Below are 23,842 nucleotides of genomic sequence, written 5' to 3'. Positions count from 1 at the left end.
ATTTTTAGAAAAATCTAAAACACCACAGACACAGATATTAGTTTCTAGAATATGTCTGCAAGATTTCATGGACTTTGGTTGCTTAATATTCAAATGAGATTGGAACTACAATTGTATGAAGCCGGAGAGAGCCCTGTTAAAATAATAATGGTTGTCACACATCACTGACATAAACCAAACTGCTTCCACACTACAACACAAATTGTAATCAAAGACAACATACAATGTCTCTCTGTGTTGTATTCCTCATTGCTGAAGGTTGTGACCCCTTTCCATTACTCACATAATAGTAGATATTTTATTGGGATATAATATGGTGGGTTCCCAGATCGTTCTACATATAACTCTACTAAGAGAGAGATTTCGACTCTTAGGTTTTAACAGTTACATTATTATCAGATGTTAGTGACTCGCTAAGGCACGGAGGTAACAAAAAGGCTAAGCCGGTCACCCATCTAGTTAGTGACTCAGGTCAATGTTGCTTACCTATCACTACCTATTGAATATGAATTCAAATGCAATATGCTTGTTGTGCTTATGCAGGTTGGTGTAAGTCAGTGATGAGTTGATGACCTAAACATTTCAACATGTTGAAACGCCCAGTTTAAAAGCAAGGTAAAACATTGCTAAGCTTAAGTACATTATAAATAACAGATCCAAATTAGGTTTTTTTTTAAATTTAAAATTTTTGTGGACAACCTTTACATTGAGAATATTATGTTGGCAACACCTGTAAAAAGATAAATTAATTTAATTATTAATTCGCCTTACTACCGATCTTGTCTCATAAAATGAAGCCCATTATTAGGCTATAGAAGTCTGTGTCCAAAATGCCTATTAAACTTTATTTTAGCAAACCTAAACAAGTTTTTGGAAAACTTAGAGCCTGTCAATATTCTCAATGCAAGTTTAAAATGTGCTTTACAAAATTAACATTTTGTTACAAATTTTGGAAGAATTAAGTATTTTATCAATAAATAATCATTACTTAATATACACATTACGAATCTGACTCCTTGTACCTAGACTAGAAATTTGTTAATTAAAAGTAAAAATCAACATTTTTACTGTAACATGGTTGTTACAAAATCAGTGGTACAGTTTACAAATTTAAAACGGCTGAGTACAACTAAAGTCTTATTCACAGCTTTTCAAGTAGATGAAACTCAATATTTACAGCAAAAAGTACAGTCAGCAAAAAAAATCTTGTCATACGCCAATAAACACTGCTGTCTATTAGTTAGGCGATTGTATTGCGACATTTTTGTCTTGTACATATCAAGCTTTCTGCCCACACTTTCCACGCGACAACATAGTTGCGTACCGTTTTGAATAGCAGTAATTTATGAACGGTAGTATGAGCAGTGAGCACTGACACAAAATAGAATAGGTACCTATTAATAATAGCATCGCGATCCGTCGACTGTCACTTCATACAAAACTGTCAAGTTCAACATACACTGTCAAGTTCACAGTTATGTATGAAGTGGCAGTTTTTGCCGCTGTCAACATGACAGTTTTATATGAGTTGAAAGACCGCGATCGAGTTGCAACTAAGAAAAGAAACAAAGTTGATGCTTGTTTATATAGGTGTTAGTTTTAAATATCAGAGTGTGAACAAAACTTTACACAGAAAGTACAGTCAGCAAAAAAATCCTTGTCTGAAAATGTGCGCGGGAGATACATCAATGTACACTCGTCTCCATCAGTTAGTCGATTGTATTGCGACATTTTTGTCTTGTATCAAGTTCTCTGCCTTGTACACTTTCCACGCGACAAGATAGTCGCGCGCCATTTTGAATAGCGTATAGTAGTTTATGAATAGTAGTATGAGGACTGCTAAAAAGTAGTGCCATGCGAATGAGCTGAATAGGAGGCACAGCTGCGTCGCCACCAGCGCCAGTTGCAGACACAGCAGCAGGCAGAGCAACTTTGATGGATTGTTGAACACTGACTGTAAGGGAAAAAAGTTTTATGAAAATTCATTGAATCACACTATCACATTCACACTAATGTTATAAAGGTTGTGTGTATGTGTGTATGTTTGATACTCCTTGACGCAAAAGGTACTGGACGGATTAGGCTGAAATTTGGAAAGCAGATAGATAATATCCTGGGTTTAGCACATAGGCTACTTTTTATCCCGGAAAATCACAGAGTTCCCACGGGATTTCGAAAAACCGATTGCTAAACATATTGATCCTTTATTTTGCTTTACTGTGCAAACTGACTTGGCATTATGATGAAATTATTTTTCAATTAATCCTTACCTTTCCGCGACTCGTTTATTTACATAACAGTTTTTGACAAAATTTGGTACAGATAGCTTTCGTACCATTCATAGACGTGATTTTTTTTTATGAAAGTGAAGATGAAGACCTGGAGAATGGCATAAGCTGCTTTTATTCCGGAAAATACGATATTACGATACGATATTTAGAAAACCATAATCCACGCGGACGAAGTCGCAGGCATCATCTAGTACTTACATAAAACCTCGTGTGATGCGCGTCAGTAGGATGCGCGCATACTAGTGGTGCGCTTGCTTCATAGACACAGTCCGCAATGCGTACGCGCGCGCCGCTGCGCCACCATTTACTGCTCGACCACTCGGGCACCTCACTCGTGTCTGACGATGACGCTAGAAGACAATATGTATACCATCACTACATGGTATAAAACAAAGTCGCTTCCCGCTGCATCTATCCCCGTGTGTTACATATCTTTATTCGAAGCCATTTTCATGACTTACACAGAGTAGGTACAGATACATAGAGACTTATTACAGAGTAATAAAGCCGTCAGACATTACACCATGTATGCTCAGATCTTTAAAACTACGCAACGGATTTTGATGCGGGTTTTTAAAATAGATAGAGTAATTCAAGAGGAAGGTTTATATGTATAATACATGCATAATCTAGTAGAGAAACACTGATAATTTTAGAAGTATGAATAAGAATATGATGTTGTAAATAAACACATATTTGCGCTTACATTGCATATGCTGGCTGAACCTCGTGAACACACGGGTGTGCACGACGCTCAATGGGTATCTAAATTATTAATATGAGTGGTAGCCTGGAAGAGATCACTATAGTGATAAGGCCGCCCTTTGCTTGCAAATCTTTCGTGTACTTTACTTTGTGTCATAGTTTATAAGCAATAAAGTATTTAAATAATAAACCCGACCAATTGCACTATTGTCGTACCCACACCTAGCACAAGCTTTACGCTTAGTTGGAGGAGAAAGGGGCATGCTAGTCATGATTAAAATTCTTTAATAAAAAAATAAACAAAAAAAATTGGTTGTCTGTAAAGTCGGTTTACTGACGATAGTTGAACGTGACAACAAAGGCCGATTGTGCTTCTTTGTCGCTCGTTCCGCGCTCTCGCTTGCACTTCAAGCCTTACATGGAACGCCTCAGAGCGAGGTAACGCCGCATGAGTCATGTTTTTTCGTGCGTGCAGCCGGCTCTATCGAATTATAAGACGTTGTCACGTCAAAAAATGAATGTTACCTGTCACCAGCGTCCACCGTCCTAAATGCTTGGCGGCCCGATGCGGCGCGTCTGTGTGCGCTGCGGGTAACAGATGCGCTGCGTATCGACCGCACAACGCGCCCCACACCAAGCCTACTTGTTGAGCTGCCCCCGCAGCATCGTAGTGTAGGTATGACTGAAAATATCAACACTGCTAAAAATCTTGGCGCTCACTTTCACCATCGCATATTGCACACTCGATGACGCTCGCGACTTCATCCGCGTGGATTTAGTGTTTTAGGAATCCCGTGGGAACTCTGAGTTTCCGGGATAAAAAGTAGTCTATGGCTGAAATCTATAAAGCGCACTTTGACTTTGCTCTGACTTAAGATTGAGTTAAAACGAGACAGATTTATGTGAGAGATATAGAGCTCTGTCTCGTTTTAACTCTGTCTTAAGTCTAAGCAAAGGCAGAGCGCGCTCTATAGATCTCACCCTATGTCCTCCCAAGGGATGCCAAGCTATCTCTGTAGCAAACGTCAAAATCGGTTGACCAGGTGGGCCATGAAAGGCTAGCAAACAGACAGATACACAAACCCACTTTCGCATTTGTAATATTAAAAGTATGGATTGTAAGTTCGTTGTGAATCTTTCAAATGAACAACCGCCGAGTTTCAAGCTGGTTTTTCTCAGTAGGAATAGATTATGGAAGCACATGATGTAAGAAACCAAAATCTAAAAAAGCCAATGGCAGATAGATTTATGGGTAAAGAAATAACTTCTTACCTGTGCAAAACAGCATGGCACAAAACTACTATAATATGCCCCCAACATAGAATTGAACAGGATTTTCTTGACTCTCATATTGAAGTCCTGCCTCAAAACTTCAACTTCTGTGCGAATCTGCTCTGGCTCATGTGAACAGCTGTGCATGAGCGGAGCATCTGTGTTGTGCAATTCTAAGAAGGGACTTGAGTTGAATCCAAATAATATGAAGTATATTAGTGCCCTGTAAAAAAAAACATTTTTTCCTTAAATCGTAGAATATAAAATGAAACATTCACCAAACTAAGTCAAAATCTTTTAGTAAATTAAGAATTTGTGTTCTATTCACACCATTATCATAGTTTTAAGTTTTATTTCAAAACTCAAAAGAACGATTTTCTTTTTTTTTTCAATACAAAAGAATTATTACTTACGGGTAGCACAAGTAAAATATCTTGAGGAGAGGGTATTTGACCATTATAAAGTATATGCACCAGGAGAGTGCACCCAGAACTACGCCTAGGATGAACATTCTGAAATAAAAATGATTAATTATTATACTCTATCCACGGAATTAGTTAGTATAGTGCTTTCTCTTTTACGTAATCCCATACATATGACAAAGACAGAACCTCAGAGGGCATTAAACATTTTGATTACACTTGAATTTTTAAATACTAAATTTTTTACAAGGAAATTCGCAGAAGAACAAAAGCAACCAACATAGCTCAAAGGATTAGCAAGCTGAAGTGGCAATGTGCAGAACTGATGGCCGATGGGGCATTACGGGTGTTCTGGACAATAGACCGTGTACCGGTAAGCAGAATTTGGGACGACCTCTAGCCCACTGGACCAATAACCTGAAGGTGGCAGGGAGCAGGTTGATGAGGAAGGTGGAGGACCATATTTGGTGGCGCACTCTTGGAAAGGCCTATGCAGCCTAGGTCCAGCAGTGGATGCATACAGGCTGATGAAATGGAATAATTTTTTTTAGCTTATTTTCTAAATAATTTGTGTGAAACTAGTCTAGAAAAAAGAATCATTAGTGTCACCTGGCTGCAATTGTAACATGTGGCATTTTCTTTGGCGGGACGACACATCCCAGCAATGCAACACCAACACTTAAAAGCAGTCTTCGACTGAGCAGTGTCACTATGAACGCCACCAAATGTGGATCTATCAGGTAGAAGTTCTGAAAAAAAAATGTTTACTTAATACAAAGGGCAAATCCATACTAATATTATAAATGCGAAAGTGTGTCTGTCTGTCTGTCTGCTACGTTTTCACGGCCCAACCGCTGAACCGATTTTAATGAAATTTGGTACAGACTTGAGGTACATCCCGGGAAAGGACATAGACTACTTTTTATCCCGGAAAGTCGAAGAGTTCCTACAGGATTTAAAAAAACAAAATCCACGCGGGCAAAGCCGCGGGCATCCTCTAGTAGAATATAAGAATCACTAGTGGGACTATATCGCTCTCGTAAGTCTCTAATAGTAATAATATTACTTTATTTATAAAGTTGTCACAGTCACTTATATATTTTTTATGACTAATTTTGTGACTATCTGTATTTTTTAATATTTTTGCATTAACTTTAAAACAACTTTTACAATATTGCTTTTACAATTTTAAGCTTCTAATTCACTACCAAAAATAGTGATAATATTGATTGTAGTAGTGAGCATACTGTGAGCATGTTTATGTTTATTAATACATGAGCTGATGCCAGCGACTTCGTTCATGTGGATGTAAGTTTTTTAAAAATCCAGAGGGAACTCTATGATTTTCCGAGATAAAAAGTAGCCTATGTGGTAATCCAGGGTATAATCTATCTCCATTCTAAATTTCATGCAAATCCGTCTAGTAGTTTTTGCGTGACGGAGTAACAAACATACATACACACATACCTACAGACACACAAACTTTCGCCTTTATAAGTGTGATAGTGTGATTCAATAATTTACCAGAAAGAAAAAATTATCATTCTAAATAAAAAAGATTTTAATGTTATTATGGACCATTTTGTTTGAATACTTCACTATCTACTACAACTATTTGCTATCAAACCACAATCAAACTAAAAATAATATCTATCAAGGTTCTTTTTAACTATTCTCACCATAGCCTGTGTAGTATGAGAGTGTGGCAACCACCACATAGTCCTGTATAAATTCAAGAACTGCAGACCCATTGCCACAGTTGTGAACACAAAGGACATCACCTCAAACAGAACTTCCCCATCCTGTGGTATGTACGGGAATGGTATGTGTTTGGGGGGCAATGGGTTGTCTGCCAGCTTAATGTCTGCCACAGGGGCAGTGGATGACGGTGACAAGCGTGGTCTGGTACGTTTGCCATTGATATCCTCGTCGGAAACTTGGGGCGCTGCACCCTGTACAAAATTTAATAAAAGATTAAACAGTGAGTTTGTTTCATTTTAAAGTCACATCAAAATTGAACATACATTAAGGTGAACTTATTACCTAGAGGTTAACTATCAGCAGGGGGCAATGTGATAGAACTGTGTGTAAATAGTAAGAAAGCAGTAAAAAAGACACATGCTTTGAGTGTGGCATAGTCTCTGCAAGACAAGGCCTAAATATGTATCTATGGTCATACATTTCCTTGATTTCATAAAGTATTCCATGCATAATGTTGAATGACAAACCAATGTGCGGTCGCGCAGACACCACCACTGTCGCCCATAAAACCAAATAGATCGATAAATCAACTACTGTGCAAGTTCAAGGTCATAGTTATTTTTATTAAATTGAATTATTTTTAAGGCAAGACCTATTTGACAAATCGCAAAAATGCTGTACTTTGAAGTAAATTGTTTATTTTTCTAAAGCATTAACAGCTATTAAATACATGCAATTAAAAACTTCAGTTTGTGAAGATTATAAGTGCCTCTTTTAATTTAGTATACATTATCCCAATAAAAAAAAAAAACAAGTTGAAAACATTGCTGTTCGCAACTTGTTCTGTAAAAATTTTCTTTAACATCTTGATACTTTGAAGCCAACCTCCAGAAAATGATATGTTTAGGTTTAGCAATCAATTCGAACTGTTAGTTTTATACTAAATGTTTTTCATTTCTTAAATAATCTAAAACTAACCAAAAAACTTCCTGTGCTATTTATTTTCTTGCAGGCGCTCTATGGAATTCAGTGTCCACTGGACTGTCATGGCGGAAGGACTGTGCGCGTCATTTCGTCGCAAAATATTATTTAAAATGAATTTAAGCTTATTATTTTTGAATGAAAGTTGTGTTTATAATCGTTGAAAAATAAAATAGGGATTTTTTCATTTCTAAATGAAGCCTGCTTATATACTAAAATTTATTCTAAAGTCACGGTTTTACCAGGTAAATACTCGGAGGTTGTCATAGATTATGATGACAGATAGTAAGTGTTGTAAATAGGTATTATACCTATGTTTTTTAGGAGATAGCGCGCCTCGTTCCGGGTGCCGTGTTCCGAAATGGATTTCGTAGTAGTGCAAGTTTGGTGCAAGCCCCATATGACGGAGGGGTATGCGTCAGGCATTTCCTGTGTACAAAAAAGACCTATATTTCGGATCCATTTTTCATCACTGACATCATGCACTATTCAAAGACTGGTCTTCAAGCATTGAGGAATTTTGGACGAGAGACATCTCGAAGGTTCCCGAAGGCTGCCTAACTGAGTTAGATTTGTCGGCTAGCTAGCTTTTTTTGAAATTGGACCTACTTAGCTGGATTGTGTGTTAGAGATTTCTTATAAGATATTATATGTACATAATATAACCATCATAAGAAAGCTCAGATTCATGCTGCGGGCAATGGGGAGAGCCTAAACGCCATTTCGGCGGCCGTGTTTCCTGCCATATATACCTTAGATACCTGGAAGCCAAGAGTGAATAGGCATCTTCTAGGTAAGCGTGCTCCAACTTGGACCTCATCATTGCTTTCTTTAAAGCATGATTGTCGTCAAGCGCAAGCGCAAAGATTCAGGCGGCGCAAACCCGTAGCATGTGGAAGACCCTATTAAAGACCTATGTTCACTGTGGACGTCTGTCGGTTGATGTTGATGATTATGTCTTTAGTGCAAGTAGTTCAGTAGTTTCAGTGTTTATCGATAACAAACAAACAAACCTTTCCTCTTTATAATATATGTACTTAGTAGCGCAAACTTGGAAAAAATCTCGTGGAAACTCTTTGATTTTCCGAGATAAATGTCATTTTACCTGGCAGCCCTAATCAATTTTATCACTGATAATAATAACTAATTCATAACCGTTAAACCTAAGAGTCAAAATCTCGTTTTTCTAGTCGAGTTCCGTAGGCTCTTTGAACTCACCGCATCCCAAGAAAACCTACCATTAGATGTAGGAATAATGGAAAGAGGTCACAACCCTCAGCAATAAAGAATACGATAGGGAGAGAGATGTCACTCTCAAGGTCTTTAAATGTATCCATGCAAAAAACCACGTCGACTGGTTGCTCCGTTGCAGCGTGATTGAATATTAAACCAACAAACACACTTTCGCATTTGAAATATGGCCAATGATTATAAGAAACAGTTTAAATCTCTCTCTGCTCTCCGAGAGACGTTAGGCAAAGTGAACACGAATTATGACACTTCTGTGTTCTTATACAAGCTTAGGTCTCTCAATTTTGTCAATTAATGTCAAATTTCTTTCTCAGATCAAAACCTAGTAAGTGGTTTAAATTCAAGAGAAGTTTAGGAACAAGGTTTTCTCACGATGTTTTCCTTCGCCGTTAAAGCAAGTGATATTAAATTGCTTAAAACGCACATAACTGAAAAGTTAGTAGAACGTGATTCCAGGATCGAACCCCCGACCTTCGATTAGGAGGCGGACGTTCTAACCACTAGGCTATGACAGTTTTTAAATTAAAGGGGTTTAAATATTTTAGTGTGAAGACTGGCCTACACATTTATTCATTACATGTGCATCATTTTCTTTTTTAGGGTTCCGTACCTCAAAATGAAAAACGGAGCTCTTAAAGAATCACTTTGTTGTCTGTCCATTTGTCCGTCCGTCCGTCAAGAAAACCTATACAGTACTTCCCGTTGATCTAGAATCACGGTTCTCGGATTTATTCCTTTACTTGGGCTATGAGAGTTGAGACCTCTCTACCTGCCCATAATTCTAGGTTAACGGGAAATACCCTATCGGTTTCCTTGACAGACACGACAGACGGACAGACGGACAGAAAGACAGACAACAAAGTGATCCTATAAGGGTCCCGTGTTTCCTTTTGAGATATGGAACCCTAAAAACATTATGTAAGTATGCAAAGTATTTCCCTTGCAAACCATATTTAACAGTTGACATGTAGAGGTCAGAACTCCTTTTGACTTTTCCTATCTTACTTTTAAGTTTTAATGCATTATTAAGTATTTACTGTTTTGACATGGTATTTAGATAATGGGTGATATTTATTTTATTTAATCTAATTCCTTTGAAAAACTTAGTAAGGCGCATTAATCTATAAAAAACCTAGCGAGTTCTATGTTTTAAAATGGTCAAAGCGACTTACTAGCTTTTAATTTTACTTTAATGTGGGTGTCCTTACAATACAACGGGACATACTATGAAAGTTAGGCTTATGACATAAAACGATTTTCGGAAAAATGACATTTACTTTGTTTTGATATGGGGCGGTCGATATAATTAGGTACTAGGGTAAAGGCTCAAGTAAATGAACAGATTGGACGTTTTTACATGTATTAAGAGCTGGAATAAAAAACCGGCTGATATACCTTTTTAAAATATTTTCTTACAAATTCTTACACTTTTTTCAATTTCAATTTCAAAACCGTGTTCCGTTCAAACCGTTCAAAAGTGCGTGTGCGTGCGTCCATGTGTGTGTGTGTGAGTGTGTGTGAGTATATACTTGTCTGTATGTTTGTACGAGTGTTTGTTAGTGTGGTATTGCGTTGTATAACCACATGAGTAGCGAACAGAGTCAAAGCTTCATACAAGCGCGCTACGATAGGTACACTACTACAAGCTTGAGGCGCGTGTGTGCGTGAGCACAGGCGCTACGTCGCGTACGGAGAGAAATCGGTTTATACCGGCTCGGCCTGTGCTCAAGCTCAGGGGCTGCAGTACACGTCGCGCGTCGTGTTTTCATTTAATTTAATGTTAATGATAATAATTTAAATAGTGTTTACAATCTATTTTCTTGAACTGTCATAGATTTTGTTCAAAATCAATATCTGAGGATCCCTAGGATCACAAAACAGGAAATTGTTACCAAAACTTAAAACAGTTGGCACCATTTTGTAATTCTTTGTTAATTGACCGATTTCGTTCAAAATCGATATTTAGAGCTCCCTGGGATCACAAAATAAGAAACTGTTACCAAAATTTAAAAAAGTCGACGCCATTTTGTAATTCTTTGTTAATTGACCGATTTCGTTCAAAATCGATATTTAGAGCTCCCTGGGATCACAAAATAAGAAACTGTTACCAAAATTTAAAAAAGTCGACGCCATTTTGTAATTCTTTGTTAATTGACCGATTTCGTTGAAAATCGATATTTAGAGCTCCCTGGGATCACAAAATAAGAAACTGTTACCAAAATTTAAAAAAGTCGACGCCATTTTGAAATTCTTTGTTAATTGACCGATTTCGTTCAAAATCGATATTTAGAGCTCCCTGGGATCACAAAATAAGAAACTGTTACCAAAATTTAAAAAAGTCGACGCCATTTTGAAATTCTTTGTTAATTGACCGATTTCGTTCAAAATCGATATTTAGAGCTCCCTGGGATCACAAAAAAGGAAACTGTTACCAAAATTTAAAAAAGTCGACGCCATTTTGAAATTCTTTGTTAATTGACCGATTTCGTTCAAAATCGATATTTAGAGCTCCCTGGGATCACAAAATAAGAAACTGTTACCAAAATTTAAAAAAGTCGACGCCATTTTGAAATTCTTTGTTAATTGACCGATTTCGTTCAAAATCGATATTTAGAGCTCCCTGGCATCACAAAAAAGGAAACTGTTACCAAAATTTAAAAAAGTCGACGCCATTTTGAAATTCTTTGTTAATTGACCGATTTCGTTCAAAATCGATATTTAGAGCTCCCTGGCATCACAAAATAAGAAACTGTTACCAAAATTTAAAAAAGTCGACGCCATTTTGAAATTCTTTGTTAATTGACCGATTTCGTTCAAAATCGATATTTAGAGCTCCCTGGGATCACAAAATAAGAAACTGTTACCAAAATTTAAAAAAGTCGACGCCATTTTGAAATTCTTTGTTAATTGACCGATTTCGTTCAAAATCGATATTTAGAGCTCCCTGGCATCACAAAATAAGAAACTGTTACCAAAATTTAAAAAAGTCGACGCCATTTTGAAATTCTTTGTTAATTGACCGATTTGGTTCAAAATCAATATTTAAAGCTCCCTGGGATCATAAAAAGGAAACTGTTACCAAAATTTAAAAAATATTTTTAACCGACTTCAAAAAAAGGAAGAGGTTCTGAATTCCTCGGTATCTTTTTTTTTTAACGTATGTTCCCCGATTACTCAAAGACGCCTGGACCGATTTGGATTTTTTTTTTGTTTGATAGGGTATACTTCGCAGGTGGTCCCATATAAATTTGATGAAGATCTGATGAATATCTTCCGAGATGGAGAACGGAACTCCTCAATGGATAAGAGCAAATTGCTCGCGATCAGTGTAATATCTTAGTAAACAATAGGGTTTTAACTGGGTATGGCATATTATAGTACAGTGGGGCCACTAAAAATTGTGAAATAAAAAATTTTCAAAAGAAAAATAAAACCGACTTCAAAAACCACAATCACTAAAATTATTTTTACTTTTTACCCGACTACGGCAAAGCCGAAAGGAAGGGTTATGATTTTAGCAGTCTATGTATGTATGTATGTATGTATGTATGTAAATATGTATGTATGTTTGTATCCAGATTTTGTGTGTTCCACCGTAGCGCCTAAACTACTGGGCCGATTTTGATGAATGAGGTGTCAATCGATTTTTTGTAATGGCCCGGGTGACATAGGCTATACTTTATACGAAAAAAATCGGCCTGACGGAAGTTACATCAAAAAAAGTGAGGGTCTCAAATTTTTTTTATTGCTATTGTGTCGAGTGGGATGTCCAACGAAAGAGAAAAAAATTCTGAGTTCATAAATATAAATTTAGTTAGTATTAAAATATACCAAGCGACAGAAACCCCATTTTACTATAATTAAATTCGTTTCGATTAGACATAACAGATGGCGCCACTAGCTGCTTACAACGCATAGCTCACAGAATTTCTCATATAGTACGTAGTTGAATACAGTTCTTGCACCCTATTAATTGATTATTCTTTTTATTATTTAAATATATAGTATATAGTTATCATTAAAATATACCAAGCGACAGAAATCCCATTTTATTATAATTTTATTATTTCTCATACAGCAGCGCCACCTATTGGCTATTTACGAGACCTCAGTTAATCGTCGCATCATAGACTCCGCCAAAGACCGCGCAGAGATCATGGCGGAGTATATGGAGGGTCAATTTACCCTCAACCCACCGGCCAACGACGACACTGTCTATAGTCACCACGCGGCGATCCAACACCAAATAGAGGGCTTCTTGTCGGCCCAGACTCCTCCGCTCCGGGGAGATGATTTTATCTCACCGTTAGAGCTGAGGAAGGCCGTCTTCCGACTCCCCAAACGGAAGGCGCCAGGCTACGACGGGATCCCGATCGCCGCAATACAGCAGCTGCCTAGGAGAGGCCTTGTCGCGCTGACAAGACTCTTTAACGGTATACTCCGCACCGCCCACTTCCCGGACTCATGGAAGCTGGGGAAGGTGATCACCATCCCCAAACCAGGAAAGGACCGGCGACTTCCAGGAAGCTATCGACCAATCACCCTCCTGCCGCACATCGCTAAGCTGTTCGAGCGTCTGTTACTGCGAAGGCTCGCCCCGCACCTACGCCCGCGGGCCGAACAGTTCGGCTTTCGCAGAGACCACTCCACGACACTCCAGCTAGCGAGAGGACTAAACTTCATCGCCAGTGAGAAGAACAGAGGATACTGCACCGTCGGAGTCTTCCTCGACATCGAGAAGGCCTTCGACCGTGTGTGGCATGCCGGCCTCCTGGCGAAGCTCCTCTCGACCAACCTACCACCCGCGATCGTGCGGCTGGTAGCATCGTTCCTGGAGGGCAGGTCCTTCCGAGTATCCGTAGAAGGCGCGGACTCCCAGCCGCGCCCAATACGGGCAGGAGTACCGCAGGGCAGCTGCCTGTCCCCGTGTCTATACGCGGTGTACACGGATGACATCCCTACCCTCGCCGAACATCTGCGCGAGGGGGAGGAAGACGTGCTGTTATCGCTCTACGCCGACGACAGCGCGTATCTTGCGTCGTCGTACCACCAGATCGTCGCTATCAACAGACTTCAACGTTTGTTGGACCTGCTGCCGGAGTGGCTGGATAAATGGAGAATGGCCGTCAACGTGGGGAAGACGGCCGCCATCCTGTTCGGTGCTCGGCAACCCTACCGTCAACTCCGTCTTCGAGGGCAGGACATAGAGTGGCAGACTTCGGTGCGCTACTTGGGTTGTCACATCGACGCCAACCTGCACATGGTTCCCATGGTGAACCACGCCGTTAACCAGGCATGTGCAGCTACGTCGATGCTGCGCCAGGTCCTCGCCTCAAGCCTCTCACTGAAGACCAAGCTCCGAATCTACGGAGCCTATGTCCGCTCAAGGTTGACGTACGCGGCCCCAGCCTGGTACTCGCTCTGTTCGGAGTACCAGAGACGCCGCCTACAGGTCCAGCAAAACAAGTGCCTGCGCCTAATCGTGGAAGCTCCGAGGTACGTGAGGAATGACGTCATCCATCGCGACCTCAAGACGCCCACCGTGGAGGAGTACGTCCGCACACTCGCGCGGCGCATGTTTGCGCGCGCGGACAACGGACCGTACGAACACCTCCACGGCATCGCTCCACTTATCCCTCGACCGCCGACCGGACGTCAACTACCTCGTGAGCTCCTGCGATCGCCATCCCCGGCGCGGCACGCAGCCGACCTAAGCGACGACGACTACGACGACGCAAGATCTACCGGATATGACCCCGTCTCCGCGCTCGACAGCGAACTCTAGCCGCCGTCGCGCGGAGACCAATCCCGGACTAACAACACCGGATATACAAAGAAGCCCACTAGGGCCGTAAGCCAAGATGGCAGGCCCTAGCCGGTGAAATCCCGGCTAAAAGATCACCACCAGGGTACAATGTTGCCCTGCGCCTCACCCGGGTAAGGAGGCCATGCCTCGAGGCCCGTACCCCCGCTTGGCCGTTCCGACCAAACGGAGAAGACCCGCACTACTCATAGACTTATTAAAACGGAAAAGTTTCAAATAAAAAAAAGTTGAAAAAACTATAACCCGACTACGGAAAAAATAAGACAACTTGAACCCGACTTGGTACAAGTAAAATAAACTAAAAAGAAAGAAACAAGATTGTGCTTAGTGCTATCATCGTCTTGATTGAGATTCAACACAAAGGCCGTGGTCGTGCGTTGTCGACAGCAAAAAGAAAATATTCTAATTTGGTAGACAAATAAAATCACTGGGAATTCAACCGTCAATCAAGGATAAGAAATACGCTGTCGACAACGCACGACCACGGCCTTTGTGTTGAATCTCAATCAAGACGATGATAGCACTAAGCACAATCTTGTTTCTTTCTTTTTAGTTTATTTTACTTGTACCAAGTCGGGTTCAAGTTGTCTTATTTTTTCCGTAGTCGGGTTATAGTTTTTTCAACTTTTTTTATTAGTGTTTGTGGTTTTTGAAGTCGGTTTAATTTTTCTTTAGATTTTTTTTTAAATATTTATTCTGGTATTCTTCTTTCTTGGATAAGGATCCCTCTTGGGTATCCCCATTTCTCTCTGTCTTTGGTACTATCAAGCTAATTTTCTCTCGCGATTTGCACAATAGCATTAGACCAACGCGTCTTCGGTCTACCTATTTTTCTTTTGCCTGCTGGACCTGGCCAAGGGGAGATTTTTCCTGTCCTTCTTTCATCTGTAAAAATCGATACAATATGACCATTTGCATTTCAGTTTTAGGGCATGTCTCAAGGTGTCTGTAGGCTTTGTCTTTTTTCTTATGTCTTCAATTCTCACTTTGAATATTTTTTCCTTAAGTTATGCTCCTTGCCATCGCCCTTTAGCAAGTCACTATTATTCTTTTTATATTCTTTGTCTGGACCCATGTTTGGCTGGCATAGGTGAGGCATGGCAGGATGCATGTATCTGTAACGGATCTTTTAAGATGTACTGGGTAAGCTCCTTTCATTCTTTCCTTTTGTGCCCAGTACTTGTTCGAACTGATGTTAATCCGTCTGTCTACTTCCTCTTCTGCACTTGTAACGCTGAATGAGACTTGTTTTTTAAGATACATTTAGGAGCATAGGTATTGTAGTTCCAATACTTAATTGTATTTATTTGCCTGTTACTATAAATATGGCGGCTGATTGAATGAGGCCGATTGTTGTACCTCTGCGAAACTGTTCAAAAATAGTAAACTGAAGTAAGTAAGTACTACTTACAAAATTATGTCGCTTTTCATTGATAAATATGGATTTCGAAAATTTGACCACATTTCCAAATTTCGCGATATATAAAGTGGCTTCCGATTCCGAATCATTTCACTGGCATACAAAATTCAACTTTTTTGTTTTATTAGGTTTTGAAACTGTTTCTTACTAATTTGACGTCGCTGATTTCAGATCTACTTTAATTTTTTACACAGCAGCTCTAGTTTTTGAGATACAGGTACCCCCATATTTTGCACTATACTCACACTTTGTATGTTCACACTTTATTAAGATCAGACAAGTAGTTTCCAAAATTTATCGAGGTGTTAACATCAAGAAGAACATCTGCAAGTTATTCCAATCATTTTTGTACCATTTGGTGGCGAGTACGTATTAAAGAATGTCGTGCAAGTGTGTCTAACTTTGTAAAACAAGCATACTCGGGCTACTTTGAGAACCCATTAGCAGCTAACAGCAAGGCCTGGGCTCCAAATTTTTATATGTGGAAGCTGTATTTCCTCATTGCGTTTATGAGCAAATAAGAATAGATCCTACTTTTACTAAAAAAAGTATTATAATTTGGCGCGAACCATCTAAGCACCATGATGATTATTATTTCTGCATTGTGAATATAACCAGAAGAAACAGCAAAAAAATTGTTCCAAGCAACTCTATTGTAACTTGCAGTCTACAATTAGAACGATTCTGACTTCTGGTGATAAATCTGTACCTCAGCCCCAACCCAGTACCTCCAATCTACTTCAAGAACTTTCAGAAGGTAGTGACGATGTAGTGACTTTTACATCTCAACTTAGACTATTCAATCAAAATGATTTGGACCACTTAATGAGAGATCTTAGATTGTCTAAAAAGCATCAGAACATGTGGCTTCTCGGCTCAAAGGAACAAATCTGATAACATGTGTTACGGTATATTGTTCTCACTACTCTCAAAACATTCAGCAGCTGATGTTGCACTTCCAGCGACTTGGGTGCAACATGGGCATTAAGTTTTTCTCTATTATACAGAAAGGGCTCTATTATACATTCTAAAACAGGTTTTATTTATTATTATTATGTAAAATAGTTTTTGATTTATCGCGCAAAATGTAGAAAAAAATATACAATAAGTCAAAAACTGTGAAAATCTGACAATTTTTTTTGAATTCCAAGCCGAAAATATATTTAAGAATTTATTTATAAATAGGAATCGAGAGTTTATGCACTAGATAGAGTTCGTTCATTCACTGAAATTCCCAGTTCATTTACTGGCAATTTATCCTTTTGTTAAATAAAATAAGTTATAATAATTAATACCACGCATTTTATTTGATTTTTTGATATTTAAATAATTTAAGAGTGTATACCTACTGTGTACAGACACACAAAATATAAAAATTATATATAGAACGATTCTCATATACCTTATTTTTGGTCAATGTCAGGGTAGTCCTTATTCGTTCATGTACTGGATCTTTTACCCTCCTACGTCAAAATACTAAAAGTCCGCGTAAATTTCGCAGATTGAAATGTCTGCTTGATTAATTGTCAATAGAGGGTCATGACATGTCAAAATTGCTAGTTTGAAGGTGAAATCGTCTATGTCATTCGCATTGGCTTTCCTCTTAAGTAAAAACTTCTTTCAAATAGGCTTGGAATAATAAATACATACTGGTTGTATATTGTTTTTAAGAAAGAACTTATTGGTATTAGTTATGAGTTGTTTTACTCATGTTTCTTGGCGATTTTCACGACATATGGTGGTTATTTTCGTGTTTATGATAGCAAACTACGGACACTGATACTGGACGTAGCCTACCTTCTTGGCAGCTCCAGAGCTCTTTTTCGCGCCCGGGGCCACCATTTTAGTAGCGATCGGGGGCAGTGGTCGCTTTATAAGCGGATCTTTTATTATTTTCCGGCGTCGAGAGACCGCAGTAGACGATGTACTGCTAACTTGAGCGTTTGCCCAGCGCCTAGCCAGGAGTATTGTCAGGCAGCCAACAACCGCTGGTAAGAAGAATACGACAAAAGGGTTACTTTCATTTTCGGTACAACTCATCACTTACATGATAAAATTTCACAATAATAATATTTCGAATTTACACTGCACTCGCGACAACGCGTCTTTTGCATCGAAAAGTGAAACCAAAATGTCAAATGTCAATCAATGTCAATGTCATCAATGATTGTAATATCGATTTGACGTTGACAACAAATTGACACTGACGCTAATGTAATGAACACAGATTGAACACAGTAGGAGCAAAGAGTAAATACAGTGCAGTACAGTAGAAATGGGTAACATTGTGTAACAAAAAGTGTACTATAGCATGTACTTATTTAGAAAGAACATAATTTATTATTTCAATAAACGTAGGTAAGTACCTACTTCCTACATCCAAGAGCAAAGAGTATAATAACATACAGCCAAGAGGCATGAAAATTGAGATTTAAAGTAAAACACACTCCCTAAATTCCAGACTGAATTAAGTAAGGGTTCCGTTTTTCCTTTTGAGGTACGGAACCCTACTATAAAGAACGCTTTTATCTTATTCATATCTCTCAATTAAGTTTTTGAAGGTGATCGATTTTTTCATAATTTTTATGCCAGTATTTCCACTGAGCCATATTGCGTCGCGTCGACTCAGAATGTTATAATCATGGACCAAGTTATAATATGACTAGCTGATGCCCGCAGCTTCGCCCGCGTGGATTGGTCAGATCCCCTGCAGCATCAGGATTGACGAGTTGGACTCCAAATTTTTTATGAAACAATGTCGCAAAATTCCTCTATCGATTAAAAAAGAAATGACGCAAATCGGTTCAGAAATCTCGGAGATTTCGGTGTACATAGGTAGAAAAACACAACTCCCTTTTTGAAAGTCGGTTAAAAAAGTAGCCTATGTTACTCCCTGGTCAATTTTCTACTTGTCTGTGAAAATCCCGTCAAAATCGGTTCAGCCGTTCCGAAGATTACCCTTTTCAAACAGACAGACAGACAGACAGACAGACAGACAGACAAAAATTTTAAAAACGTGTGATTCGGTGTTGGTATCGTTCAAATAACCCTATGAGCTTAATATGAAGTAGTTATTTCGAAATTACAGACAGACACACCAATTTTATTTATTAGTATAGATACCATTACAATGTTAGCCGTGACAACTGTTTTCAAAATTCAAATAGCGCAAGCGGGATACGGGTGCTCATTTTTGACAATTAATGACAGTTGACATTGACAGTTTAGACAACCGGTAACCTATATAAGTTTAAACATAAAATCGTCTTTACTGCTCAAGTAATAAATACTAAATTGGCACATAAATCATAATTCATAATACATCATTCATATTTTTGCAATGAATCGATTTTTTCCGAATGCCGGTTTTAATTTTAATTTTTCTCAAAGTTTTAATGAAATGTAAAAATAAATAAAATATTATCGTATCTAAACATTGGAAAAATGTCGTTTGCAGTTCTGTGCTCATTTGTCTTAGCATTTTACGTTGTAATCTGGTTTTTCGACTCATTTTTCAAGGTGGGATTCGCTTTACAGTTTGCGATCCTCGAGATGTTTGTTTTCATAATTTTTTGTGGTTTCATAAATATTTATTTTAATTTACAGAGTTGTATGCACTACCCGTATTACGCCTTTTTGGAAGGAACGGGATTAAAAGTCGGAGTTTTCAATTTCACGTGGAAAACGACTGCATTCAATAGATTTATATACAGATGGAGTAAAAACTTAACTCGCGTTTTGCGAAAATGGTTCAACTTCGGTTTTGTATTTGCCATCACACTGTTTTTACCATTTGCTATATGGACTTTGTTAAGTTTCATTTTTGAGCATTTCCATGAGTCCATACAGATAAACAGTGTGCCGGAAGTGAAGGCGATGCTACCTGGTGTCAACATACCTGCTTCAGATTTCTGGGTTTACTTCATGGCTATAGGTTTCAGCTCTATTTTCCATGAGCTTGGTCATGCTGCAGCCGCTGCACAAGAAGACGTACAACTCCTTGCAGTTGGTGTTTATGTCTTTGCTATAATACCTATAGCATTTGTAGAGCTTAACACTGAACATTTAAACAGTCTCAGTATAACAAAAAGACTAAAAATATACTGTGCTGGAGTATGGCATAATGTAGCACTTGCATTTTTAGCCATGCTGCTGTTCTTCTCAGCACCAATCCTATTTAGCATAGCATACAAAACTGATATAGGAGTTAGAATAACAGGGTTCACTAGTGATTCTCCATTAAAAAAAGCTAGAGGACTTGAGGACGGTGATGTGATATTATCTATTAATGATTGCCCAATAAAGAATGCCAAGGACTGGTCATATTGTCTACATGTTGCTCACGATCGGTATGGTATATGCACAAGCGCAGAATATATTGCACAAAATGATGAAATAATGATGGAAACAATCAAAGAAAATGATGTAGTCGAATGCTGTAGAAAGGATGATTTATTCAGTTTCTGTTTTGAATACATGGAACCTAAGTCTGCAGTGGACACAGTGTTAGCAGGCCAATATTCTTGCTTAAAACCCAGAGACATGGTCAAAAATAAGCTTATCAAATGCACTGAAGCAAACGGGCATACGTGCCCACGAAACATGCACTGTTTAAAACCATCATTAAACAATCAGACATATCTTTTGATCATTGAAAGGGAAGACAATAATGCAGTTTTATATTTAGGATTACCATATGATTTGCACAAAACAGTTTTTGTGGATCAGTACTTCCCCAGAAGTGCCATTATTTCATTCTTTTCACCAATGCAGTTTGAAAAGCTTTTACGTTATATTTTTATATTTTCTTTAGGTATAGGATTTTTAAATGTTCTACCCTGTTATGGTACTGACGGGCATCATATAGCTAGAAATATGATACAGTGGTTAGCATTATATTTGAATAAAAATGGGGACTTCATAACATTCTTCACTGTGTTTACTGTGGTTGTAGGCACAGGTATAACTGTGCCAATATTATTGTATTTGTTTTATAAAACAATATTTGTAGATAATTATTATTAGAACAAAATAAAATTTTATTGTGTACTTCATAGATCTATTGTAGAACAGAAAGTAATATAGGCTCTGTGTAGAAACTTAGCATTTTAAATGTGTCATGAACATGATCTTGATGATTTTATTTCAAACTAGACTATGCCTATCCAATTTGTCAGCGTGGATTAAGATCTTTTTTTTAATCTCTGATTTTCTGGGATAAAAAGTTATGTAAATTACCAGGATTCAAGCTACCTCTGTACCAAATTTCATCAAAATCGATTCAACTGTTGGGCCGTGAAAAGCTAGCAGACAGACTGACACACTTTCGCATTTATAATATTAGTATGGATTTTATGGTTGTTTTAATTGCATTTTGTAAATATTTCATGAAATAGTTGATAAATAGAACAAAATAGGTATTTAATAAATAATTCTATGTACTTTGGTAATATTTTTTATTTTTCATATAAGTACGAGACTTCTTTTTTATGTACATCTAACTAACAACATTGACAACATTAAAAATGAAAACAAACTAGTTTTAATACCATGTAACTAAAGTTATATACAAAACGGGGGTTTCCACCATCAAACTAACTAAATTATAAATAATACTCTTATTATCTGTGGTTCATATGGCTTTTACATAGAATCCATTAATAGCCTGTTTAGTCCATAACTCAGATCGCAGTGATACGCTTACTCAGTGATCAACACTGAATGATAGCCATAAAACTCATTTGACATTGGTTGGTTCTACATAGCTGCTTCACTGAGTGTTAGTAAAATAATTTTTCATAGAAAACCTTCAATAGATTGAAAATAAATGCCAAACAAGCTTAGTGACTATCATTCAATGTTGAAGCAAATCATCCCAATCTAGGTGTGTGGAATAAAAACAGGCTATCAAATCAATGGATCCTTTGGAAAGGCCATATATACCACTGACTAGTTAGAATCACACAGCAGAACTGTCCCAACTCAAAATCGGGCCTTTTAAGATAACCTCAGTTTCTGATCCTTGTCCCATTTATCTGTATGGGAATGGAACTCTAGTACTTAACTGTTTTTTTTAATATAAATATGAGCAAACGAGCAGGCGAGTCACCTGATGCTAAGTGATTACTGCTGCCATGAACATTTGCAGCACCAGAGGAACCGTCAATGCTTTGCTGGCCTTTCAGGAATTTGTTGGTCCACCCCTTGAATAACCCCATGCTGTAATCTAGTGGGACACAGCTAATGGGAGTTGATTCCACAGTTGATACTTATATATTCCAAAAACTTATTATTTCTTAAACTTTAATTTTTTCTTGTAGCTCTAGTAGATTATCCAAAATTTGTTTTTCTTAGTTTTTAAAAAAGTTGGTTTTTGAGTTGAAACAGTCACCTGGATGTGAATATCAAGTAATGTAGATAATAAATTATTCTTACAAAATAAAGTGGCAACAATGATCAATAACATCACTCAGCTATCACTCAGTGCAAGTGATTTTTTTAAATCTTCTAATGATTTCCTTCCGTAGTGTAACATAGATTTGATTGCAGTCTCATCACTGTGATGTTTGTTGTTCCTAAAATCTGCCCTGGCCCATTCTTTCAGTTCCAAGCGAGTACTTTCATCTGGTACCTTGTTTATTGTTCTGAAAACCTCTCTGTATAGTTTTAGGACTTCTTGCCGTAAAAGGAACTGAAATCAAAAACATCATTTAAAAAGTTTTCAAAATTAAACCCTGACTGAGATTTGCACTGCGTATTTTTCAGCCTGCACATTAAAACTCCTAAAATCCACCATTATGATTTAAAAAAAAAATTATGTACCCTGCAATATTTATCAAAATCTGTTGAACCGTTTAGTAGTTACAACCGGACATAGAAACAGACAAACATACATACATGCAGGTTAAACACATAGCCCAACTTTTGGGTTCTGCCTTAATTGGGTAAATATTTACGAATCTATATTAACGGATGATATAAAGAGGCTGGTGGGAAGTGGTTCAATGAGGAAGATTGACATGAAATGGTGATAATAAGAAATCTTTAAGTGTAGGTCTGTAGGATAGTAGTATCCAAATGACTGATATTTTCAAAAATTTCGTTTCATATTAGTTTTAGAAAAAAATATTATTTTTTAATTTATAGGTTATTTTTAGGTTAACATAGTATGTATGACTTACCTGTTTTAAATTAAGCGTTTTCTTAGTTAATTTTGATGCCATCGTTTTGAGGTTATTACTTATTCAAAGCAATAACAAAATCACTATGGTAATAGAAAGAAGTACATTATATTATTATAACCCATAACCTAATCCACAAAATATCTATAACATTTCTGTAAAAAAAAAATGAAACACTTGTTCTCTTTTTGAAGACCGAAAATCAAAAACTACCGAACTAGTGACAAAATAAACTTTCCATTTTTCACAAATTGAATAACTGTCATGAACTGTCATTTATCAATCAGATGACACTCATGTTTTTACAATATTTTTTTTAAAGTCTTATTAGCTCTGGCTCCTAGTGGTTTGGAGCATATGGCGGTAGAATTTGAAACAGAAGTTGCTTAATTAGGGTTCCTCAGCCGAAGAATGTCAACGGGTCCCTTTATTACTAAGTCCCCATTGTCCGTCCGTCTGTCTGTCAGCGGGAGGTATCTCGTGAGTCATAATAGGTAAACTTAAGTACCTATAGTGAATTGTAACTACCTTTAGTGAACTGTAGTACCTGCCTATGTAAGTACTCAAGTTCCTTATAAAAACTAGAGTATGCCCGCGACTACGTCCGCGTGGATTTAAGATTTTAAAGATCCCGTGGGAACTGTATGATTTATCAAGAAAAAAAGTTGTCCATGTCAATTACAGGGACGCAAGCTACCTCGGTACCAAACATACTTATCGGTTAAGCGGATGGGTCTTTAAGAATCCCGCGGGAACTGTTCGATTTTCCGGAATAAAAAGTAGCCTATGTCCGT

General features: G+C 37.9%; 3 protein-coding genes across 4 annotated transcripts; 1 reads left to right on the top strand and 2 right to left on the bottom strand.

The window, feature by feature from the left end:
- Window positions 1–55: 55 nt before the first annotated feature.
- On the bottom strand, window positions 56–17,998 carry LOC123870170 (transmembrane protein 39A). Its single transcript, XM_045913367.1, has 8 exons — window positions 17,665–17,998; window positions 6,370–6,642; window positions 5,300–5,439; window positions 4,682–4,780; window positions 4,269–4,491; window positions 3,522–3,678; window positions 2,490–2,641; window positions 56–1,954 (listed from the first exon to the last, which is right to left on the bottom strand). The coding sequence occupies exons 1-8, from the start codon at window positions 17,905–17,907 to the stop codon at window positions 1,706–1,708; spliced, it is 1,536 nt and encodes a 511-aa protein (XP_045769323.1). The 5' UTR covers window positions 17,908–17,998; the 3' UTR covers window positions 56–1,705.
- On the bottom strand, window positions 7,670–23,306 carry LOC123870182 (LYR motif-containing protein 2). Of its 2 annotated transcripts, XM_045913384.1 has the most exons (3): window positions 23,049–23,306; window positions 22,337–22,558; window positions 7,670–7,683 (listed from the first exon to the last, which is right to left on the bottom strand). In XM_045913384.1, exons 1-2 carry the CDS (start codon window positions 23,088–23,090, stop codon window positions 22,337–22,339), a joined length of 264 nt encoding a protein of 87 aa, XP_045769340.1. In that variant the 5' UTR covers window positions 23,091–23,306; the 3' UTR covers window positions 7,670–7,683. The 2 variants fall into 2 exon arrangements, with proteins under 2 accessions (XP_045769340.1, XP_045769339.1); XM_045913383.1 differs by lacking the exon at window positions 7,670–7,683 and having other exon boundaries at window positions 21,307–22,558; window positions 23,049–23,305.
- Window positions 19,196–21,140, top strand: LOC123870172 (membrane-bound transcription factor site-2 protease). The gene is made up of 2 exons (XM_045913369.1): window positions 19,196–19,386; window positions 19,474–21,140. The coding sequence occupies exons 1-2, from the start codon at window positions 19,312–19,314 to the stop codon at window positions 20,890–20,892; spliced, it is 1,494 nt and encodes a 497-aa protein (XP_045769325.1). The 5' UTR covers window positions 19,196–19,311; the 3' UTR covers window positions 20,893–21,140.
- Window positions 23,307–23,842: the final 536 nt, after the last annotated feature.

The sequence above is a fragment of the Maniola jurtina genome, chromosome 12, assembly GCF_905333055.1.
Source record: "Maniola jurtina chromosome 12, ilManJurt1.1, whole genome shotgun sequence".
Taxonomy (NCBI): Eukaryota; Metazoa; Arthropoda; class Insecta; order Lepidoptera; family Nymphalidae; genus Maniola; species Maniola jurtina.
This window is presented reverse-complemented; position numbering and strand designations above follow the sequence as displayed.

Bases quoted from the DNA above. Each gene is read 5' to 3' on its own strand.
- LOC123870170 (XM_045913367.1), bottom strand. From the start codon at position 17,907: ATGAGTTGTACCGAAAATGAAAGTAACCCTTTTGTCGTATTCTTCTTA. The intron at 4,492-4,681 runs GTAAGTAATAAT...TTTTTTTTACAG, and splicing joins ATATTTTACTTGTGCTACCC to GGCACTAATATACTTCATAT. The intron at 1,955-2,489 runs GTAAGTACTAGA...TTTCCCTTACAG, and splicing joins CGCATCACACGAGGTTTTAT to TCAGTGTTCAACAATCCATC.
- LOC123870172 (XM_045913369.1), top strand. From the start codon at position 19,312: ATGTCGTTTGCAGTTCTGTGCTCATTTGTCTTAGCATTTTACGTTGTA. The intron at 19,387-19,473 runs GTGGGATTCGCT...TTTAATTTACAG, and splicing joins TTTTCGACTCATTTTTCAAG to AGTTGTATGCACTACCCGTA.
- LOC123870182 (XM_045913384.1), bottom strand. From the start codon at position 23,090: ATGGCATCAAAATTAACTAAGAAAACGCTTAATTTAAAACAG. The intron at 22,559-23,048 runs GTAAGTCATACA...TTTTGATTTCAG, and splicing joins AAACGCTTAATTTAAAACAG to TTCCTTTTACGGCAAGAAGT.